General features: G+C 42.8%; 1 protein-coding gene across 2 annotated transcripts in view; it reads left to right on the top strand.

Annotated features, from left to right (window-relative positions):
• Positions 1 to 15,362, top strand: part of UNC79 (unc-79 homolog, NALCN channel complex subunit) — a 282,068-nt gene extending 266,706 nt beyond the window's left edge. For both annotated transcript variants that reach the window (XM_044932849.2, XM_044932848.2), the window contains 2 exons: positions 11,819 to 11,860; positions 13,488 to 15,362. In XM_044932849.2, coding sequence (XP_044788784.1) covers positions 11,819 to 11,860; positions 13,488 to 13,688 — 243 coding nt within the window. In that variant the 3' untranslated portion in view covers positions 13,689 to 15,362. The remainder of the gene's footprint in view (positions 1 to 11,818; positions 11,861 to 13,487) is intronic.
• The last annotated feature ends 6,918 nt before the right edge of the window (positions 15,363 to 22,280 follow it).

The raw sequence follows: 22,280 nt of genomic DNA, 5'->3' as shown, positions 1-22,280 counted from the left end.
GTTTGACTTGTTAGCTGATGCTTTTCTCAAAAATAAATTAATTTAGTTTCTAATATTACTATTCTAAATCATTGTACAGTGTATGTAAGTAATTCAAGTATTTGTTATTTATCCAGGAACATCAGAAACATCCTAGTGTGATAAAAAGATAAAAGAGCAAAGGAGAATGTTTGCTTGCTTGCTTTCTCTTCTATTTCCCTTCCTTTTCCTTTCCATCTCTCTATCTCACTGGTTCTTTGTCCTTCCTCTTCTTGTACCACTTTTTGGCCTTCCATTTCTCTATTCCATCATCTCAGGCACCATCACCACCACCCTCACCCCCCACCATGGAGTGCATCAGCTTGGAACCTTTTAACTTCCTATTTTCCCTCTTTGGTTGACTCCCTTCAATTAAGGACACTTGTCAAGTTAGCTCACACAGAGCTGTGAATTAACTGGATTATCTAAGTGAATCCTAGAGTCCCTAAATGCAATCAGTGTATCCTTACAAGATGGATACACAGAAAAGAGATGAAAAGTGGGACCATGACTTGGGATGATGTAGCCAAAGCCAAGGAAGGCCTGGGGCCACCAGCAGCTGGAAGGCGCATGGGACAGAATCACCTGTAGGGTCTCTGGTTAGAGCATAGCCCAGCAACCACCTGGATTTTAGACTTCTGGTTTCCAGAACTGTAAGATTAAAAATTGCTGTTCTTGTAAGCCATCCAGTTTGTGGTAATTTATTATAGAGCCCTAGGAAACTAAGACCCTAACTCAGCTTCACTGAACTTTCTTTTTCAAACAAGATGCATGAGCAGCGCATTTTTAGGGAAAACTTGACTGGTACCAGAAAACTGCATGGCAGTTGGTTCAAATGGAATAGATATGGCTTATCTAGCTTAACAGTCAATAGCAAACGTCAACATTATAAGAGAAACTATATGACTGACACTTGGGTGATCATACCTGATTTTAGTTTTTACAGCTTTATTAAAGTATAATTTATAGACTGAACAGTACACATTTAAAATGTACAATTTGGTATCTTTATATCACATATATGATGCCTGTGAAACCATCACCAAGGTCAAGGTAATGAATGTAGTCCTCACTCTCTAAAGTTTTCTCTTACGCATTTATTAGTCTCTTCCGCCACTTCCTAGACCCCCACCTCCTCATCCCCAGGTACCTTCTAATCTGCTTTCTGTCATAATAGCTTAGTTTCATATTCTAGAATTTCATATAAATAGATTTATGTAGTAGTTAAGCTTCTTTCTCCTTCTTTCATGCAGAATAATTATATTGCAATTAATCCATGTTACATGTATCAGTAGATTATTTATTTTATGTCTGAGTAGTATCCATTATATGGATATAACACATTTCATTTATCCATTCATCAGTTAATGGACATCTGAGCTGTTTCCAAAAGTTTGAGGCTATTAAAAATAAAGCTTACTCAGTACATAAGTCTTTGTGTAGCCATAGGCTTTTGTGTGTGTTGGATAAATACTGAGGAGCTGAATTGCTGGGCCATATGATATGTGTGCAACTTTTAAAGAGATTGGCAGACTGTTTTCCCAAAGTGATTGTACCCTGTTCCATTCACACCAGCAGTAGGCATCCAGTACCTGTACATCTTCATCAACACTTAATGTAGTTCATCTTTAATTTTAGTCATTCTAAGAACTGTGCAGTGGTGTCTGATCATGGTTTTAAATTGCATTTTCCTATTGGCAAATGATCCATGACATCTTTTTGTGTGCTTATTTGCTATCCATACATCTGTATGGTAAAATATCTTTTAAAATTATTTGCCCATTTTTAAAAAATCAAGTTGGTATTTTTTCTTCGTATTGTTCGGGTACAAGTCCTTTATCAGATATGTCATTTGGAATGATTTTTTTCTGTGTTTGTCTTTTCATTGTCTTCACAGTGACTTTTGAAGAGCAGAAGGTCCTAATTTTGATGAAGTGCCATTTATCAAATTTTTCTTTCATTAATTATGCTTTTGGTGGTGTATTTAAGAAAACCTTTGCCTAATCAAAGACAGAGTTTTGTTTGTGTTTTCTTCTAGGTATTATATATGTTTTCTTCTAGGTGTAAGTTTGTGTTTATGATCCATTTTGAGTTAACTTTTGTATATGTGTGATTTGGATTGATGTACATTTTATGTGTGTAGATATCCAGTTATTTCAAGATTGTTAAAAATTCTATCCATTGAATTACATTTGCACTTTTGTCAAAAATCAGCTGACCATTTATATGTATGGTTCTATTTCTGGATACTCAATTCAGTTCTATTGATCTGTTTGTCCTTCTTTGACCACACTGTCTAGGTTACTATAGCTTTCTAATGTGCCTCGAAATCATGTAGTGTTAGTCCTCTAAATTGCTACATCTATTTCAAAGTTGTTTTGGCTATTCTAGGTCTGTTGCATTTCTAGATACATTTTAAAATCAACTTGTCAATTATTACACAAAGCCTCCTGGGAATGTGGGTTGCATTGAATGTATAGATCACTTGAAGGAGAATTGAGATATTAGCAATATTGAGTTTTCCAGTCTATGAACACAGTATATCATTCTATTTATGTCTGCATTGACTTTTCTCAGCAATATTTTATAATTTTACATATATGGACCTAGAGTATTTTATTGAATTTATCCCTAAGTGTGTTATCCCTAGTAGTTCAGATAGTAAAGCATCTGCCTGCAATGCAGGAGACCTGGGTTTGATCCCTGGGTCGGGAAGATCCCCTGGAGAAGGAAATGGCAACCCACTCCAGTGTTCTTGCCTGGAGAATCCCATGCACAGAAGAGCCTGGTGAGCTATAATCCATGGGGTCACAAAGAGTCAGACATGACTGAGCGACTGACACACACACACACGTGTGTAATAATTTTATAGTCTTATAAATAATATGGTTTTTGCATTTTAATTTTTATTTTATTGTTACTATTTAGAAATATAACTGATTTATACCTTATATCCTGCAACCTATTAAACTCATCTATTAGTTCTGATAAACTCATCTATTAGTTTTCTTGCAGATTTCTTCAGATTTTCTATTTAGACAGTTTTGTCATGTGCAGATAGAAGCAGTTTTCTTTTATTCTTTTGGATTTTTATAGTTTTAATTTCTTTTTCTTTTCCCTCTGCTCTGGCTAAATCCTCTAGTAAAAGTTGAATAGAAGCCACGATAGTTGAAAACCTTGTCTTGTTCCTAATCTTAGGAAGAAAGCATTCATTAAATATAAATGTTACTGTTAGTTTTTCATAGATACCTTTGTCAGATTGAGCAAATGTCTCTTCTCTTCCTAGTCTGCTGAGAGCTTTTGTCAGGAATAGATGTAGGCTTTGTCAAATGCTTTCTCTATGTTTATTGAGATGGTCATTAAATTTTTCTTTTTTGACTGTTTCAGGGATTGAGTTTTTGAATGTTAAACCAACATTCCTGGGACCAATTCCTGGGACAAACCATTTGGTCTTGATGTATTGTTCTGTTATATATTACTGAATTCTATTTGCTAACTCTTTAAAATAATTTTTTGCATCAGTGTTTATGAGGGATACTGGACTGTAATTTTCTTTCCTTGTAATAACTATATTTTGATTTTGACATCAGTGTAATGATGGCCTTATAGCATAAATTGTAAAGTATTCCTTTTTTATTTTCTGGAAAAGTTTATATAGGTTTGGTGTTATTTTTTTCCCTTAAGTATTTGGTCATATTCATCAGTGGAACTGCCTGGGCTTGGAATTGTTTTTGCAGGAGGGTGTTAAACTTCAATTTCTTTAACAGATATAGGGCTGTTTACATTTTCTGCTTATTTGTGAGTGATCTTTGACAGTATGTGCCTATCAAAGAATTTGTCCATTTCATCAAAATAGTTGATGTTATTGGCATGAACTTACTCAGAATATTCTCTTATTATACTTTTAATATTTGTAGGATCTGTTGTTATGCCATCTCTTTCATTTCTGGTAATGGGGATTTGTGATCTCACTTTTTTTTTTCTAGTTAGTCTGAATAAAGGTTTATTAATTTTAGTAAGCTTTGGATTTAAAACAGTGACAACAGTAACCAGCTTTTGGTTAGTTTTCACTGATATTCTCTATAGTTTTTGTTTCATGGATTTCTGTTTTTGTCATTTTCTTTCTTCTATTAGCTTTAAATTTCACTCGCTCTTCTTTTTCTTATCTCTTAAGGCAGTAGTGGAATTCACTGATTTGAGATTTTTATTCTTTTATAACAAGAGATTACTGCTATGAATTTCCATCTAACCACTGGTTTAACTACATCCTACAATTTGGTAGTTGTGTTCTTATTTTTGTTCAGTTTAAAATACTTTCTATCTTCCCTTTTGCTTTCTTTTCGGATCCATTGCTTATTTAGAAGTATATAATTTAGTTTTTAAATGATTAAGGCTTTTCTAGAGATTTTCTGTTCTGGAGTTTTTTAGTTTAATCACATTGTGATCAGGGAACATAGTTTGTATAATTTGACTCGTTTTAAACTCTTTGAGGCTTGTTTTGTGGCCCAGGATGTTGTCTATCTCGGTAGGTGCCTTGTGTTCACTAGAAAAGAATATGTCTTCTACTGTTGTTGAACACACTTTCCTTTGTCAGTTGGTTCAAGCTTCTTGAGAATGCTGTTCAATTTTTTTTTTCATGTCCTTTGTTCTTTTTCTATCTGCTTAGTCTATCAATTATTAAGAAAGGGGTATTGAAATATCTCCCTGATTTATCTTTTCAAATCTACCAGTTTTTGTTTCACATATTGCACAGCTATTATTAGGTGCATAAATGTTTAGGATTGTTTTATCTTAGTGAATTGAATTTATGAAATAGTTCTCTTTATCTTAGTAATATCTTTGGTAATAATAGAGGCAGTCCAATTTTCTTTTGATGAGTGTTAGGACAGTGTATTTTTTTTCTATCCTTTAACCAATTTGTGTCTTTATAGTTAAAGTATGTTTCTTATAGGCAGCATAGGGTGTTGCACTTTTAAAAATCCAATCTGACATCTCTTTTAATTAGGTTTTTTTTAAATTTTATTTTATTTTTAAACTTTACATAATTGTATTAGTTTTGCCAAACATCAAAATGAATCCGCCACAGGTATACATGTGTTCCCCATCCTGAACCCTCCTCCCCCTTCCCTCCCCATATCCTCCCTCTGGGTCGTCCCAGGGCACCAGCCCCAAGCATCCAGTATCGTGCATCATTAGGTTTTAATGTTTAAAGTAAAAATGTTTTAAACCATTTTTACTTAATGTGTTTTGTGATATTATTTGGCTTAAAATATCTTGTTATTTGTTTTCTATATTTTCCATGTGTTCTTTGTCCTTTATTCCCTCTTATTTGACCTTCTTTTTGACTGATTTTTTATGATTACATTTTGGATATAATTTCCTCTCTTTGGTCTAGTTTCTTAAGGGGAAAGCTGAGGTCACTAATTTGAGTACCTTTTTCTGTCCGGTTGTCCGTGTTTAGTGCTCTAAGTTTCCTCCTAAGTACTGCTTTAGCTGCATTCCTCTGAATTTTTATATATTCTCACCTTCATTCAGTTCAAAATAGTTTCTAATTTCCCTTTTGACATCTTTGATCCATGGATTATTTAAATGTGTTTTTCAGTTATCCTATTACTTATCTGTCTTAGTTGCTGTGGTTTAGTGGTTGACTTAGAGTTAATAGTCTACATTTTAAACAGCCCAATCTGCCTTCAAATACTAATATAGCACTCACACGTATGATGAGCATGTACACCAGTCCAGTCCCATTTTCAGTCTTTGTGCTGTTATTGTCATCCATTGTACTCCTACATACGTCATAAAGCAAACCATAATTGTTTTTTGCTCGAAACAGTTACCTCTTAAGGCAATTTAAAATTGGTTTTATATTTATTTGTATTTGCGATAATTGCCGTATTTGCACTTCTCAGTTTTATTTATTCCTTTCTATAGAATTAAACTTCCATCTTCCTTCTGCCCAAATGACTTTCTTTACTACCTCTTGTGTATTTCTGCTGAAGCTTAATTCCTCCAGCTTTTCTATATCTGAGTAAGTCTTTACTTTGCCTTCATTTTTGAAAGTATTTTCACTGGTTCTTGAGTTTAGGTGAAAGTTTTCTTTCCTAGTATTTTAAAGATGCTATTCATCTACTGTCTTCTTGCTCCCATTATTTCTGAAAAGAAATCTTTGTCATTCTTATATATTTTTTTCTATATATAATATGTCTTTTTTCTTGGGCTGCTTTTAAGATTTTTTTTTTTCCTTTACCATTGTTGCTAAGCAACTTGAAGATGATATGCCTTGGTGTAGCTTTCTTCATGTTTCTTGAGCTTGCGTTTGTTCAGTTTGAAAAAGTATCAGCTATTGTGTCTGTAAGATTTTCTTCTAAACCTCTATTCAACATGCTCAGTATTTCCTCTACCTTCTTGACTGTATTGAATATACTTCAAATAACTGTTTTAAGGTCCTTATTTGCCAGTTCTACTGTCTGTGTCACTTGGGGGTCTTTTCCAGTTGCCTGAGTTTTCTTCTCATTGTGGGACCCATTTCCCTGCTTCTTAGTATGTCTGGTAATTTCTTATTGGATTCTTGACATTTCAAATTTGACTTTTGGAATGCTATTTTTTATTTCTATAAATATTTTTTAAAAATTCCTATAAGTATTCTTGAGTATATTCTATGATATAGTTAAATTACTTAGAAAGAGTTCTATCCCTTTGAGACTTGATGTTAAGCTTTGTTCAGTGGGACTGGGGCAGCAGTTTGTATAGGGCTACCATTTCTTCACTGTTCAGGTAATATCCTTTTGAGTACTCGGTGTTCTAATGATTTGCAAGAGCAGAAATCTAATGATTTCCATTTGCAAGTGGAAATCTAATGATTTCCGCTCTAACTAGTGGAAACACAAACTATTGCTATGTGATTACCAGGGATTTTTCCCTCTAATCTTTTGAGGTTATTTTTTCTTCAGCCTTGAATAGTTTTCTCACATGTGTATACTGGTGAGTATTCAGCTGAAGACTCAAGGGAAACCCTTCACAGATCTTCAGAGAATTAGTTTGTGCGCTCTCTCTGTCTTTCTCTCTCTTTCTGAACAGCTCTCTCCTTTCCACTGCTCTGCCTTAAACAAACGTTAGCTCCCTTGGCCTTCCTAGTCTCCGAGCTCCATTTTCTCACCTCATAAAGACTGCCAGACTGCCTAGGTTCCTCCTCCCTGTGCTACTGCCTAAAAATACTTTCTAGGCAGTGAGTTAGGATAATTTAAGGGCTCTCCTTGTTTGTCTTCTCTCCCTCAGTGATCACTATCCTGTATTGTTGACAATTAATGTCTGAAAACCATTGTTTCATATCCTTCACCTGGAATTTTAATTTTGTTTTAGACAGGAGTGTAAATCTGGTCTTTGTTACTCCACCTTGGCTGAAAGAGGAAGTTACATGACTAATTTTATTATGAAGACTGGAACAAGCAAGGAATGAAATGAATATAATCCAACAGAATTAGAAATCTTCAATGTATCCCATAGCATAAACTAAGATAAGAGGAAGACTATTACTTTTATTTTGGTGAAAATCAACCTATTTTTTAAAAACGTCCTTTGTTTTTCCAGATATTGTTTCTGGAGAACAACAACAACAAAAAAACCCAACCGGTTTTATAAGATTACAGAGCCCAGAATAAATTATATCTAATTCTAACTGACAGCTTTGTAGGAGCCACTAGCAAAAGGGTACTGAAATGAATCATATTCAATAAAGTCAATTAGCATTCCTGAAATAGGATGACTGCTGGGTTGTATAATGTTGTCCTTCACAATGAACTTTAACCTGATGCTTTCAGACAGGCGATTCATAAATAACAGATCTGAAGGCCCTGTGCAAGTATGTTTAGAATCTTATGGTCATGTGTTACATCAATGGGGAAATAAGAGAGACACTTCTAAAATCAGCCTCAGTGTCCCGCTTGATTCCCTCATACAGACCCTTAGCCCCGGGGCAGCCCTGAGAAAGACATCCACCCAGCAGCAGAGGACTCAGTGTTCCCTGGTCCTTAGTCCCTCAGGATTCTTAACAAGAGAGGTTAGTTCAGGTATTCCCCAAATATCAAGAGGCATGCGAGCTTGCTTCCATATTAAATGGGTCAAAAGACAATAAAAGTCTATAGGCATTAGGGCCCTCAGGGTTTGTTTTTGCCCTGCAGATATTAGGGAGGAGGCGGTTAGACTTATTTATTCCTGTTCAGGATGTCCACACGAGCCAGTCCTCTTATATGCCAGAGAGCACAGCCTTATCTGGCACCAACCTTTGTAATCCCACAATTTTATTATGAGGATTGAGGGCGGGGGAGACAAGCGAGTGTGTTATTTTCTGAAAGTCTGATCACAGCTATCAGAGGTCCAATCATAACTTCTGGGACACACCATACTTCATTTCTAAACACGGTAGTTACATTACAGACAGAGACTTAAATGGCTGCAATATAAATACTGCATTAGGAATAAACATCAGTGAAGTCAAATTAGCAAGTTGTATGTATCTATAGAAGGTTGACGGCTTCCCTGTGGCTCAGATGGTATATAATCTGCCTGCAATGTGGGGGACCCAGGTTCAATCCCTGGACCAGGAAGATTCCTGGAGAAGGGAATGGCAACCCACTCCAGTATTCTTGCCTGGAGAATCCCTTGGACAGAGGATCCTGGCAGGCTATGGTGTTGTGAAGAGTTGTGGTGTTGTGAAGAGTTGGACGTGACTGAGTGACACTTCTGCTTTCATAGAAGGTTGAAAGCAGAAAAACAGCCAGATTCAGCCTTAGGAAAAGAAGCACAGAGAGGAAACATGATTTATCACTTCGCCAAGTTTATTTTTTAATGATTTGATGAATTAGATGAGACTAGCAACTAAAGCCATGACTAGAGAATAGAGAGGGCATTTAAATGCTATCCCCCATCCCAGCAGGCTCTCCTCTTGGTTCTCTTGTTTTCTTCATTGCCTTGCTGTTCGCAACTTGGCCCAGGCTAACTTTTAACCTTGTCCTCAATCCAAAGAACAAACTAGTCCTCAGACCCTCACAGGTTGTCTCTGCGGACAGCATCCTTCTCCATCCCAGAAGCCACACAGGTCTTACCTGGACCATGGGGGCTGCCTTCACACTGGGCCCTGGGCTCCATTCTCCATGTCCTTCCTCTGGTCTCTAGACTGCTGCCACAGTGAGCTTGCTAGAGCACAGTTCTTCTTGTGGTGAATGAGGCTTTCTTCATCAGAAATTGTATTGAATTTGAAATAAGATCTAAACCTCCTTATGTGGCATCCCAGATCATCTGTGGGTAGATGTTGAGAAGCCCCATCTTGCTCTTCCAGACTTCTTTTTCATGGCTCTCTCCTAAGAACCTCACTCTTCAGCATCTCGTGAACCCCACTGCCTCCTCACCTCTTGGCATTCTCCTGCCTCTGGGCTTTGCTTCCCTCGTATCAGTTTGCTAGGATGCTGGGTACTACAGATTGGATGACTTAAGTAACAGAAATATACTGTCTCATGGTTCTGGAGACAAGAAGTTGTGAGATGAAGGTGATGCCAGGGCTGATTCCTTCTGAGGCTGTGAGGGAGCATCTGTCCCGGCCTCTCCCCTGGCTCCTGGGGATTCGCTAGCCATCTTTCCTTGGCTTGTAGATCTCTGCTTCATCTTCACATGGCATTCTCCCTGTATGTGTGTGTCTTTGTCCAGATTTCCCCCTTTCTATAAGAATACTAGTCATAATCAGAGAAGGAGAAATATTGTATGACATTCCTTATATTGGAATCTTAAAAGAAATGATACAAATGAACTAACATCCAAAACAAAAAGAGACTCACAGATTTAGAGAATGAACTTACGGTTGCCCAGGGAATGGGTGGGACAGAGGGATAGTTAGGGTGTTTGGGATGGACATGTACACACTGCTATATTTTGAATGGATAACCAACAAGTATCTACGGTAGGGCACAGGGAACTCTGCTCAGTGTTATGTGGCAGCCTCGATGGGAAGGGAGTTTGGGGGAGAATGGATCTATGTATGGCTGAGTCCCTTTGCTGTTCACCTGAAACTATCACAACATTGTTAATCGGCTATGCCCGATACAAAATAAAAAGTTTTTTTAAAAAATGAGATGCATAAAAAAGAATACTAGTCATATTGAATTAGTATTCACCCCTACTCCAGAATGACCTAATCTTAACTCACAGCATCTTCAATGACCCCATTTCCAAATAAGGCTGTATGGGCTAAGGCTACAACTGCTTCACGAGAGGACACAATTCAGTCCACATCAACTCTGCTCTATTGGAGGAGGGTCAGAAGAAGCACGGAGTGAAATGATATGATGCATTTGAGCTCATTTCAAGGTCTGAGCAGTCCTGAAATAAACTAGTATTTCCAAATTTATTAGATCATCGCCTTCCTTTCCCACTGAACTAGAGTTTTGTGGAACACACTTTGGGAACCATTGTGTTCTGTCTCTGACTTCAGGATTTATGAAGCCACCAATGTTGACTTGTGTTCAGAAGAGCTGAAGTGTGGTGAAAGACCAAAGCAGAGGACAGCCGCCGCTGGAGGCACTCGGGCAGGGCACCTGTGACCTTCTAGGAAGGGCCTCAGGGCAAATCAGAGACAGTAGAGGGGCACGGAGGGTGCGCCAGATGCCTGGGGTTTGAGAGTCTCGCTCTCGGCCAGAGCAGGGGCCTACTGCTCGCCTGCCAAAGAACCCACACTGTTGAAACCCCTGCCCCAGCTCACCCTTGCTGTGTTTCACAAGTCACAGCCAGGCAACCTCAGGGCTTGTCTTTTTCTATCACTAAAGCATTTTAACCGCTTCTCAGTGATATATTTTATTTTTGGAATATAATTGCTTTACAATGCTGTGTTAGTTTCTGCTGTACGATAAAGTGAATCAGCTCAAGTACCCATATATCCCCTCCCTCTTGGGCCTACTTCCCATCCCCCCGGCCCCCCACAACCACCTCTAGGTCATCACAGAGCACCGAGCTGAGCTTTCTATGCTATACAGCAGCTTAACGCTGCCCTCTATTTTACACATGGTAGTGTATGGAAGGATTTCCCTGGTAGCACAGCAGTAAGAAATCCACCTGCCAAGCAGAGGACCCACGGTTCCATCCTTGGGTCGGGAATATTCCCTGGAGAAGGAAACGGCAACCCACTCCAGTATTCTTGCCTAGGAAATCCCATGGACAGAGGAGCCTGGCAGAGGAGTCTATGGTGTCACAAACAGTCAGATATGACTTAGCAACTGAGCATGAGTATATGAAAACAGAAATGTAGATCCATGGAACAAGATAGAAACCCGGAGGGAAATCCACGTACCTATGGTCACCTTATCTTTGACAAACAAGGCAGGAATACACAATGGTGTGAAGTAAGCCAGTGATATTTTCTTAACAACCACAGGCAGACCGCATCACCATGCTACTTGTAGACACAGTTCTAAAGATCCCATGGAGGAAATGCTATTTCAAGAAAGTGAGGATTTAATTAAATAAATACGCATTTAATTTCCCATGCTTGGTAGCTTTCAAGAGACAATCAGTCATTTACTCTAAAGTGTGTGGTTCAGGCACTCATGGGGCGCTTATTAACCTCCAAATGCCACCAGCTCAGCGGGATTTGGCCGCAGAGAGACAGTTGTCTGATAGCAGTAACTCTGCAGCTAGGGCCCACATCCTTTTGTGATGTTAAAGGGATTCTGTGCACTCACTCTGCCTCGCAGTAAGCACGGCTTATGTGGGAGAATGCAGAACAGTCATAACGGACCTTCTGTGTCTCTCCATACAGCTCATACCTATGTGGTTGCCAATGATTCAGTCAAATATCAAGGTAAGTCACCCCTGGGTGGCCTGGAAGCTCACTTCCCTCCACAGAGGCTCATTACATTCATAGGGCTCCACCATGCTCCACTCACTACCTGTTCGTGGTCCCTGGGGGTAGTAATGCAGGAGACCCTGTGGACGAGGTAAGGGGTGTGTGGCCGAGGTGATGGCAAGAGCCGATAGCCTACTACTCATCGCTGATGAAGGCAGAGGGGGCGGATCCCAGAGCTGGACCAGGCTCCGTTACTGACTAGATAGAATACAGCTGAGAAGTGACTCTGCCGTCAGAGGATACCCTTGGGATCTGGTCCCAGGCATGTCCAGTGCTATTTCCTGGCCGCCAAGTTTGACTTTTGTGATGGGAAGAATTATATTAGGAAAAGATAGCACTGAGTGAATGATAGAATTGAACAAGAGGAGACTCGCCCACGCCTCTGCTATTTTACATGAGAGGAAACCTAGGATGAGAACGAAGAGTAATTTGGACAGGGCTGCCAGCCAGGAAGCAGAAGACTGAATGTATGTCTCACTGCCAGGCCTCACCTTGAGTGACGCATTGTTACTGTGCGGCCAGACATACTCTGTGTCTGGGAATGCAGTTACTGGGGCCTAGCATTAAGATGGTGGCGCTAACCACCCACTCCATCCAAAACTGGGTCCTGTCTAACAGGCCCTAGGAGTATCACAGGAGAAGATGGAAGTCTTTTTGCTGGATCTCCTCTCAGAGTTTGGATGGGATGCTCATGGAAGCAAAGAAAATGACTTCAGGGGGCCCAGACCCCAAGGGAGAAATATAGCTGCTAGCCATAACCACAGGCTTTGAGTCCTGGTTCATGGCATTGCTGCTGTTGGTGGCCTCCTGTAAGCCCAATGGCTTTGCTGAAAACCTCATTGGAACACTAGCTTCTATTGTGAAAGCTGCTTAGACTTCCACCCTGAGGCATTCTGCACTGCCCTCCTCCCTGCGTGGTGGTCATCTGTGGCAATTTGACATGGCACGGAGTACTGAGAGGAGGCCAACAGAACTTGATGAAAGGCTAGGAAAGAGAAGAAAAGCTTACAACCCAGCTCCTTCCAGTGCACGAACCTGAGAACAGAAAGACTATAATCGGGATTAAAATGTCCCAAGCACTTACTGTGTGCCAAGTTCTGTTCTGATCCCTGTTAACTCATTTATCCTTACAAAAACCCCATCAGGTGAGTGTTACGAGCCCTACTTTGTCCATGAGCAAATCCAAACACAGATCGTAAACTTCATTCCCTAAGATGTTTACAGAGGAGGAGCCAGGATTTGAATCCAGGGAGCCTGGGAGCAAAGCCTGAATGACAGGCGCTCATAGTGAACAGCTCCTGGGGTGTCAGCCCGTACGCTGAGGTTGCAGTGCATGAGTCTAGATGGGAACGGCATCATTGGGGTAGATTTGGGCCCGGTGGGCTCTAAGGACATGGTACCAGCCCACATCCCTTGCCCTGAGCGCTGCCACAGTTGAGAGCCGGCCTTCCTCAGGCCAGTCAGTCCCCATGCCACAGAGAAGTTGCACCTGCAGAAGAAGTCCAGGCCAGCGCTCCCTGGGTGGATGGGAACCTTAGGAGGGAAGAAACTAAACTGCCGGTTCTTGCCCCTTTCTTGACAGCACTTATCTGCGGGACTCCAGCTTCGCCTCCAGGCCATTCAGAACAACGTGAACCACCACAGCCTCAGGACGCTGCCGGGCTCCGCCCAGAGCGGTGCGGGCCTGGCCGCGCTGCGCAAGTGGCTGCGGTGCACCCAGTTCAAAATGGCGCAGGTGGAGATCCAGTCCTCAGAAGCAGCCTCTCAGTTTTATCCTCTATGAGCGGACTCCACGGCTCTCAGTGTCAACACTCTGGTTTAGCAATAATGGGTTTCAAAACAAAACAATTCGATCCAAGCAGGTTGGGGAACATATTGGTACTGTACATTCTCTTTCTAGTTTAGTAAAAAGACGTGCAAAGGCCGGAGAGGGCCACAATGACGCTTTCTTGCTACACATTTCTGATGACTCCTTGGGCTATCTGATTAAGTGTTTCCTTACATTATTTTTTAAAAAACCAAATCATTTTTCTTTAACTAACTTCTATTTTTTTTAAGAAAAAAAAAAAAAATAGACTGGTGGGTACTCACAGAGAAGTTGTATAAGTCCCCCTGTTGCTATTTTTGATGATAGAGAATAAATAGGGTTTTTGAAACCTTTGTAGTGTTTTTTCTTAAAATCCACTCTTGGCAATGCAATAAAAAAAAAAATGAAAAAAAAAACACACAAAACCGTCACCATAAGCCAGTGACACTTGACTGAAGCTTTTTTGTCATTATCCTGGGAAAAGTGGCAGCTTGCAAGGACCATTACAAAGTGCACTTAGAAATTAGGTGGTTAACCTGTGCCAATTGTTTTCTTTGTTTTCTAATGTCATTTTCCAGGACTGTCCAGTATGTTTTGATTATTTTTAAAACTAGGTTTTTCAGCTCATTCGTTCTAGGCTGTACTTTCTTGTATGCTTTATGACGACCACTTTAGTTTTGTGAATAATAAATTTTATTCTTTTGTTAATACTTGTATACAATTCGATTTAAAACTGTAGACTGCATCCTGGACCATACGACTCCCCACGCTGGCACAGAACACTGCACCTGGAGCTACATTTCATAAATCAGAATTTTAATAGTGTAAGAGCACCAAGATTTATTAGCACTGATACTTAGCGTCTGACTGTGCATTTACAAATGATATTTCTCTTCTCTATCCCTGTAATGCACTGACTAAAAGAAGACTTAATACACATTTAAGCTGTATATTGACATGCTATTAAATGCATTTTTTATTATCTTTGTGAGCCTGGGGTTTTTTAAAATCAGTTTATAGAGCTAGGGTTTAGTTCCTGACAACCATTTCTTCTAAACTTTTAAAATGTATAACTTCTCTTAACAGTAAGTACAATTTTAAGAGGAGAAGGCTTTCTTTAACATCATTTGGTGAGAGGAATACCCAATTTATTTGAAGTCCCTTCTCTTGGAGGAACTTTGAGGGCTTGAAACTTTTTTTTTTACACTGGTTATGAAGAAGTTTCTCTTTTCTTCTGGGAAGTCTGATGTCTTAATGCTTCTCAGCAGGAAACAAGTCCTCAAATATTTAAGTATTTTGCAGGAGTTCTGGAAAGATAGGGTATTAGATCTCCATTCTTATGAAAACTTATGGGGAACAAATAGGCCCCTAGAATAAGTGTATAGAAATGATTATTCTTCATATTTTGCTAACGAACTCTTGGAAAAGGCCTTTTCTCTGTCCCAGTCGTGCTTGGTTATGCTTCTGTACACATTATGTCTTGTATTATGAAAAGCCGTGCATGTACTTATCTTATGTGTAAACTGTGACAGCTTTGAGGATGTGTCCTGTCTAAATCCCTAGGGTTTGGCATGTAGTAAGTATTTAATTAATGTCTAGTGAATTGAATGGATTTGATTAAGTGGCAGGTCTTTCTTGAGCTACCCAGTGGGCTCAGCAAGGGCTAAATTGTGATTTTCTAATTTTTATGCAAGGATTCCTAGAGGGGGTTGCAAAACAGGCCAGAGCAGGAGGCCCTGGCTGCTTTCCCTGGGGTTTAACTAACTTCCTATCTGGGCTCAGCTGTAGACCCAGCTCTTTAGCAGTCCTGAGCCCATGTTGCCACAGGCAGCCAGGATCTTGGTGGCCCAGTCCTCCCAGAGTCATCCATGGCTACTTCTCCTACTCCATTTCCTTGAGTGAACTGCCTCGATTTCCCTTATATTCGCACCCCGCTACGAGGGCTGAGGATGACTCCTTAACTCAGCCCTCTTAACTGGGTCCCTCTAATACTTCCTGCTCTCCAGACCTATTTCCTTCACACCAGTTAAAACCTGGTGACTTGGTCCCACTTTGGCAGGTCTCCTTCCTTGCCCCTCAGAACCGTGTGACTGACCCGAATACTGTCTCTGCTGGGACCCTGCCGCTTCTCCGGCTGATAGAGACCAGCGAGTTTCTCTGGCTTACACTCCCTCCTTCCCACTTCATTTCCCAGAATACCCATCTTTTTTTGTTATGTCCTTGTGTTAATCTCTCCAGCGTGTGGGGCTCAGGTACTTGGAAGAAAAAAGCCAGGAAAAGAAAGGACAGATGGAAGTTTAGCAGGATTGGGTCCTTACAAGAAGGAGAAGCCATTCACCTCGGTCAGGAGTCAGACAACTACAGCCCACACCTGTTTTTGTAAAAAATCTAATGAAACACAACCACACGAGCCATTTGCATATTGTCTATGGCTGTGTTTGTGCTACTACGACAGCAGAACTGAAGGATCGTGACAGAGACTGTATGGTCCTGAAAGCCTAAAATATTTACCATCTGACCCCTTTACAGAAAGTCTCCTGATCCCTGGCCTAGGTGAATGCCACCGAGGAGCACTGAGTTGAACCCTTGCATGGGCGTATTTTCCCTAAAGCCTCAGGGTTTTTGAAATTATATTATTAGTGTTTCCTCATCTGTGAAATGTGGACAATGACACATTCTACCTCATGGGGTTGTTGAGATGATGAAATAAAAGGATGCAAGGAGAGAGCTTAGAGCGATGCCTGGCACGTGGTAAGCACTCAATGAAAAGTTATGTGTTATTGTTTTTTGTTCTCATGTTAAAGCCTGGAGAAGTAAGCCTACTTGTCCAAGGTCTTACCGCTAGTAAGAGGCAGAACTAGAGCTTGACCCCAGGTTGCCAGACCCCAAGGATTGTGCTCTCAACCACTGCCCATATTGAGTCCTGTGACCCCACACTCCAGCCCAGCGTGATGCCTCTGACGGCAGCACAGACGTCAGAGAGACTCCAATCCCAGTTTGGCCAGTGCTGAATATTGGCTTGGAGAAGGGCCGGAAGTCAATTGTTTCCCTTCCCTCACTGAATCCTACTCATTCCAAAGTGTGAGCTGCACACTCTGAGATTCCCAAGGGTGGAATTGGCCAGCCTCTGCAAATGCACAGATTCTGTGACTGTTTGCCTTGGGCATGCCTCTTACTAGTTGGGTGACCTTGGACGAGTTACTAAGCCTCTCTGGACCTCTGTTTTGCTTTATTTGTAAAATGGAGCCGTCTACCATGGAAAGTGCAAATGAACGGAGGACTGAGGTGGTGGTTGGGAGACTGTGCCAAACTCTATGGACCTCCAAGAAGACCTGTGCCACCTTATGAAGACCACACGAGGGGACAGCTCACAGCTGCAGGCTCATTTGGGTTTTCCTTCAGCCCGTCCCTCAGAATCTAGACCTACAAGACCCGCAGGAGCTGAAATGCGCTCATTAATCAAGGATGTCCAGTCTTCATTGTATACCATCTTTACAAGCGTGTCGTTCTGCCTGCAATGGGATATTTTCAGCAACTCTCTTCCCCAAGAGTCTCATCTGAGGCCAAGGGATTGCAGCATCTTTGTCTTCATTTCCAAGCAACAACAGGCCAATCAGATTGGATTGGCTCGGAGAAGATGTGTTATGCACCAGACTCTTTCGTGAGCTTGGACTCAAGGGCTTCTGGCATTAATTGGACAATGTAGATCATTTAATATACCTCTTTAATAGAATTAATGTGCAAATATGTATTTGGGGCATATTGGGTGTTTTAACAGTAATGATCTTAAGGAGCATGAAGGGAGCAATTGGAACACAGTGAAATAGAACCAAGCTAGAAGGCGATGGCACCCCACTCCAGTACTCTTGCCTGGAAAATCCCATGGATGGAGGAGCCTGGTAGGCTGCAGTCCATGGGGTCGCAAAGAGTCGGACACGACTGAGCGACTTCCCTTTCACTTTTCACTTTCATGCATTGGAGAAGGAAATGGCAACTCACTCCAGTGTTCTTGCCTGGAGAGTCCCAGGGACGGGGGAGCCTGGTGGGCTGCCGTCTATGGCGTCACACAGAGTTGGACACGACTGAAGTGACTTCGCAGTAGCAGCAGTATGTTTTTATCAGAATTGAACCTTTTGGGAGAAAAAGGGTTACTAGAAAGAGGCTGGTCAGTCAGGCCCTTTCACTGACAGCAGTGAGCCTTTTGTGAAGGGAATTCCAGAGAAACCACAAAAGTTACCATTTACTGAGCATCAGCTAGGTCCTAAGCACTTCACAGACATTATCTTTACTCCTCTTAGCCCTTTCCTCCCCATGAGATAGGTGTTATTATTATTCCCAGTTTGCAGGTAAGGCAGTGGAGGCCCAGAAGTTAAATAACTCACCCAAGTCATGCTACATACACACCGCATGCATCAAGTCACACTACTGCCGCTGGCAGTGGTCGCGTAAGGACCAAAATGCCATCTGACTTCAAGTCAGAACTTCATTCAGTCAATGTTTTCTCTTTCCCCCTCCCTGCCCCACCCCCTTTTTATGGTTCTGGGCTCTTTTGGCTAAAATGTGCCAAGAGCATGGGGAATACAAATCTGAGGGCTTTTTCTGAGGCAGCTCAGTCTTGTTAGTGTCTCTGTTTATTATTAATCATGTATAATAAATTTCTATCAAGCCCGTGTCACTTCATCTGACAAGGCATTTTCTCCTTGGGAATTCATTTGAAAGAATTGCAGCTCACAAATTAAGTCACAGTTTCCCACTTAATAAAATAGTTTTATGACAAAGAATAGAATTTTATGAATTACAGACTGTGATGATTAGATTAGGGGTCTATTAAGCGTTTACTCAGCCCTATGGAGATGTGCCCCTAATTCAAATAATCATAGGGACTCTCTGTGAGGGCTTACTACATGTTAGGCACTTTAGATACAGTAATCTCATTTAGTCTTCTCAACAATGGCGTAAGGTAGGCACTTCTATTATTACATATTACAGACGAGGAAACTGAGGTCTGGAAAGACAATATTTGTGGGAGTCACTCAGTAAAAGGGAGAGCAGAATTTGAATCCAGATATATTTGCCTCCAAAAATGTGGCTCTTTCTACTACATAATCCTGGTAGGTAAGTGATAGGTAGACCCTTTGCTATTCTCCAAGTTAACCTAGAACTATATAGACCAGAATTCACCAGCCTGCTGGTTAAACTTGGCCCACAGCATATTTTCTTCGATGAGCTTGAACTTGCATTTCTCCTTTTGGTTTGAACACTTCTAATAGAGCATGCAGGCTTTGCTTTTGTACCTTTCCCACTGCGGACCTCTGCCTCCCAAGCAGGAAGACCCCACAGTCTCTCAGCCAAAACCCTGTAGCCTCTGGCTTGGGGCATCACTCATTCATCTGCTCCACCCTGCAGGCCTGTGAGTTGCCTAGACCCTCTCATTTCATGGGGGTGGGATTGCCACAGAGTCACTCAGCAAGGCAGTAGCCAAGCAGGACTTGAGGCCATGCTTTTAGCCCCTCAGGGACCCTACCTCTCCCTAGCATCAGTGCCCCCATCTACATGACTATGGCCTGCCACCCTGCCTCTACACACCCCCACCCGTCAGTTCGACCTCATTTCAGGTCAGGGCTGGTCTCTCCAAGGTGAGCCCCCTGGCAGCAGCTCATCTCTGAAGGGTGCACGGGACATTGGCGGAAGGCATGGATTTGGTGGAACAAAGAACTGGCTTTTTAATCATGCAGTCCAGACAGGCCCCCGCCCGCCGGCCAGTAGAGAGGGAGCCTCCTGGGGCTGCCTGGCAGACGCCCTGATTTCCACTCCTTGAAGTGGCCACTTGGAAAAGAAAGGAACCAGCAAGTAATCAGGCGTGAAGGACAGAAACCCTCCAGGTGAGGACAATCCCGCTGCTCAGGTGGGGGTGCAGTGGGGGTGGTGGCAGGGGGAGGGCTCCAAAGAGGCGGATCGGGCCAAGTTCAGACCGCAGGGTGTGTGCCCAGAGCCTTCAGCTCAGAGAGCTCACTGCCGTGGGGCTAGGGGCTGGGGGCGGATGGCAGGGAACACAGGCTCTGCAGCCAGGTCAGTCAGGGACGTTCCTGACCACCGGCTCTCTGACCACCAGCGAGTCACTCCATCTTGCTAAGACTCCATTTCATCAGCTCAAAATGCAGATGGTAATGATGTCTGTCAAGTACTTAGTACAGAGAGGGAATCATAGAACAGGAAGAAGTGCTAAACTTAAAGGCCAGGCTCCTAGGAATGCCAGGCTCTGGGCTAGGCAGCTGACACTCAGGCAGCCATTTCTTCTTCCAACTGCAATGTCGTGGGACAGCTGGTGTTTTGCTGAAATGAAATCACAGCTTGCAATGGGCATTTGGCTCCATTCTTTGGGATGCGGCATTCCTACGCTGCTGGGTTGCATGTATGACTCAAGGCTTCCCCACATCTCTCTGTCTGAATGAGCAACTGGGAAATCCTCACCCAGATGGTGCATTGCCTCATCATTTGTGTGAACACATCCTTGTGTTTGTCAGGGGGATAATATTTTGAAAATAATAAATGGATATGTCTTTTGTTCTTCTCCAGGAAACCATGTTCCCAGCCTAGCTCTGGGGCTGGCATGGGGTGGGAGGAGGTTCAGACCACACAGCTTGAGGGAACGAAGAGTCTGCCTTTTCTGGACCCTAGTGGACTGTTGGCTGAAGGCAAAGGGAGACAGATGTAAGGCAGGGCTGAGAGGCCAGGTGGGCATGTCTGCAGCTTCCCTCTTTGGGGTGAGAATGGTGCGCCCAGACGGAAATGTACCAGGGAGCCCACGACATGGTGGCACGCAGCCTCCAGGAGAAGAGCCTGCAGCCCTGGGGTCCGGAGGGGCTGTGAATAGGAGCCTGCACCCTGTCTCCAGCAGCCTCTCCCGGCTTGCCTGGGAGTACAGATTCCAGAGTTCTGGTGGCTAGGCTGAGAGAGCAGGAAGATGGGCAGAGCTGTGCTTGGGAGAAGGAACCTGCCGCAGCGTGGACAGTGGCAGCAGAAGGCGTGGCCACCCTCAGAGACCGGAAGGGCCCAGGCAGAGCCCTGCAGTCACCTCTCCTGGAAGCAGCCTGGGCCGGCCACGAGACCTGCCAGAACCCTGAAGATACCACGTGGTCTGAACCTGACTACCTGCACCAGAGACCACAGACCCCCACTCAGAACCCACCTGGGTGCCTCCTGGAGGGCACCAAGCCTGAGGAGACAGTTCTCGGTCTGAGCACCTACACCAAAGAGACAGAGTCATCCAAAAGAGACCAGTTACACTGGAGGAGGCCCAAACACCAACAGTTTGCAAATTCAGGTTTTCCTATTCCCTCAACCACTCCCCTCCATTTTCAATGAGGTGGGGTCTCTGAACAGTTATGTGGAATAAAATGCTATATTCTCTTCTTGATGCTACGTGTTCAGTGTTAAATGTGTAACCCATAATTAAATAATCAATTAATTAATTCTACAAATATTTCTGGTGCCAATCACTTCGGGAGTCTGGAGATGGCAATGGCACCCCACTCCAGTACTTTTGCCTGGAAAATCCCACAGACGGAGGAGCCTGGTAGGCTGCAGTCCATGGGGTCGCAAAGAGTCAGACACGACTGAGCGACTTCCCTTTCACTTTTCACTTTCATGCGTTGGAGAAGGAAATGGCAACCCACTCCAGTGTTCTTGCCTGGAGAATCCCAGGGACAGGGGAGCCTGGTGGGCTGCCGTCTATGGGCTCACACAGAGTCGGACACGACTGACGCGACTTAGCATCAGCAGCAGCAGCAGCAAGACCCTAAAGGGCTTCCCTGGTGGCTCAACTGGTAAAGAATCTTCCTGCAGTGCGGAAGACCTGGGTTCAATCTCTGGGTTGGGAAGATCCCCTGGAGAAGGGAAAGGCTACCCACTCCAGGAGTCTCGCCTGGTGAATTCCATGGACTGTATAGTCCATGGGGTCACAAAGAGTCAAACATGACTGAGCAACTTTCTTTTCCACTTTTCCTCTTTAGCTTTCAAGACCCAAAAGTAGAGTAGGCCCCTGTCCTCATACACCTTACTTTAAACGGGAGAGAAAAGACAGGAGATGCATACACTTATCAACAAGTGTCCTTAGCTGGTGAAAAATGTGAAAGTGAGAATCGCTCAGTCGTGTTCAACTCTTTGCGACCCCATGGACTATTGGAATTCTCCAGGCCACAATACTGGAGTGGTTAGCCTGTCCCTTCTCCAGGGGATCTTCCCAATCCAGGGATCGAACCCAGATCTCCCGTATTGTTGGTGGATTCTTTACTAATTGAGCTATCAGGGAAGCCCTTAGCTGGTGAGACGCACCATATTAAAAATAAACTAAGGCGACATTTAGAGAGGACTAGGGGTGGTTGAAGAGAGCCACAGCTGATAATCGGAGAGAGAGTGGCTGCAAAGACCTCAGATGGCGAGGGGCTGGCCTATGTGAGGGCTCAGAGAGGACAGAGTGACCAAGGGGAAGGAGGGCCTGGGAGAAAGGGTGACAGGGGTGTGGGTACAGGAGGAGCAGAGGCTTTGTGAGCTAGTGTAAGGAGTGTG

This window comes from Bubalus bubalis, chromosome 20, assembly GCF_019923935.1.
Source record: "Bubalus bubalis isolate 160015118507 breed Murrah chromosome 20, NDDB_SH_1, whole genome shotgun sequence".
Taxonomy (NCBI): Eukaryota; Metazoa; Chordata; class Mammalia; order Artiodactyla; family Bovidae; genus Bubalus; species Bubalus bubalis.
Note: the sequence above shows the minus strand (reverse complement) of the source record. Positions and strands in the feature narration are given on the sequence as shown.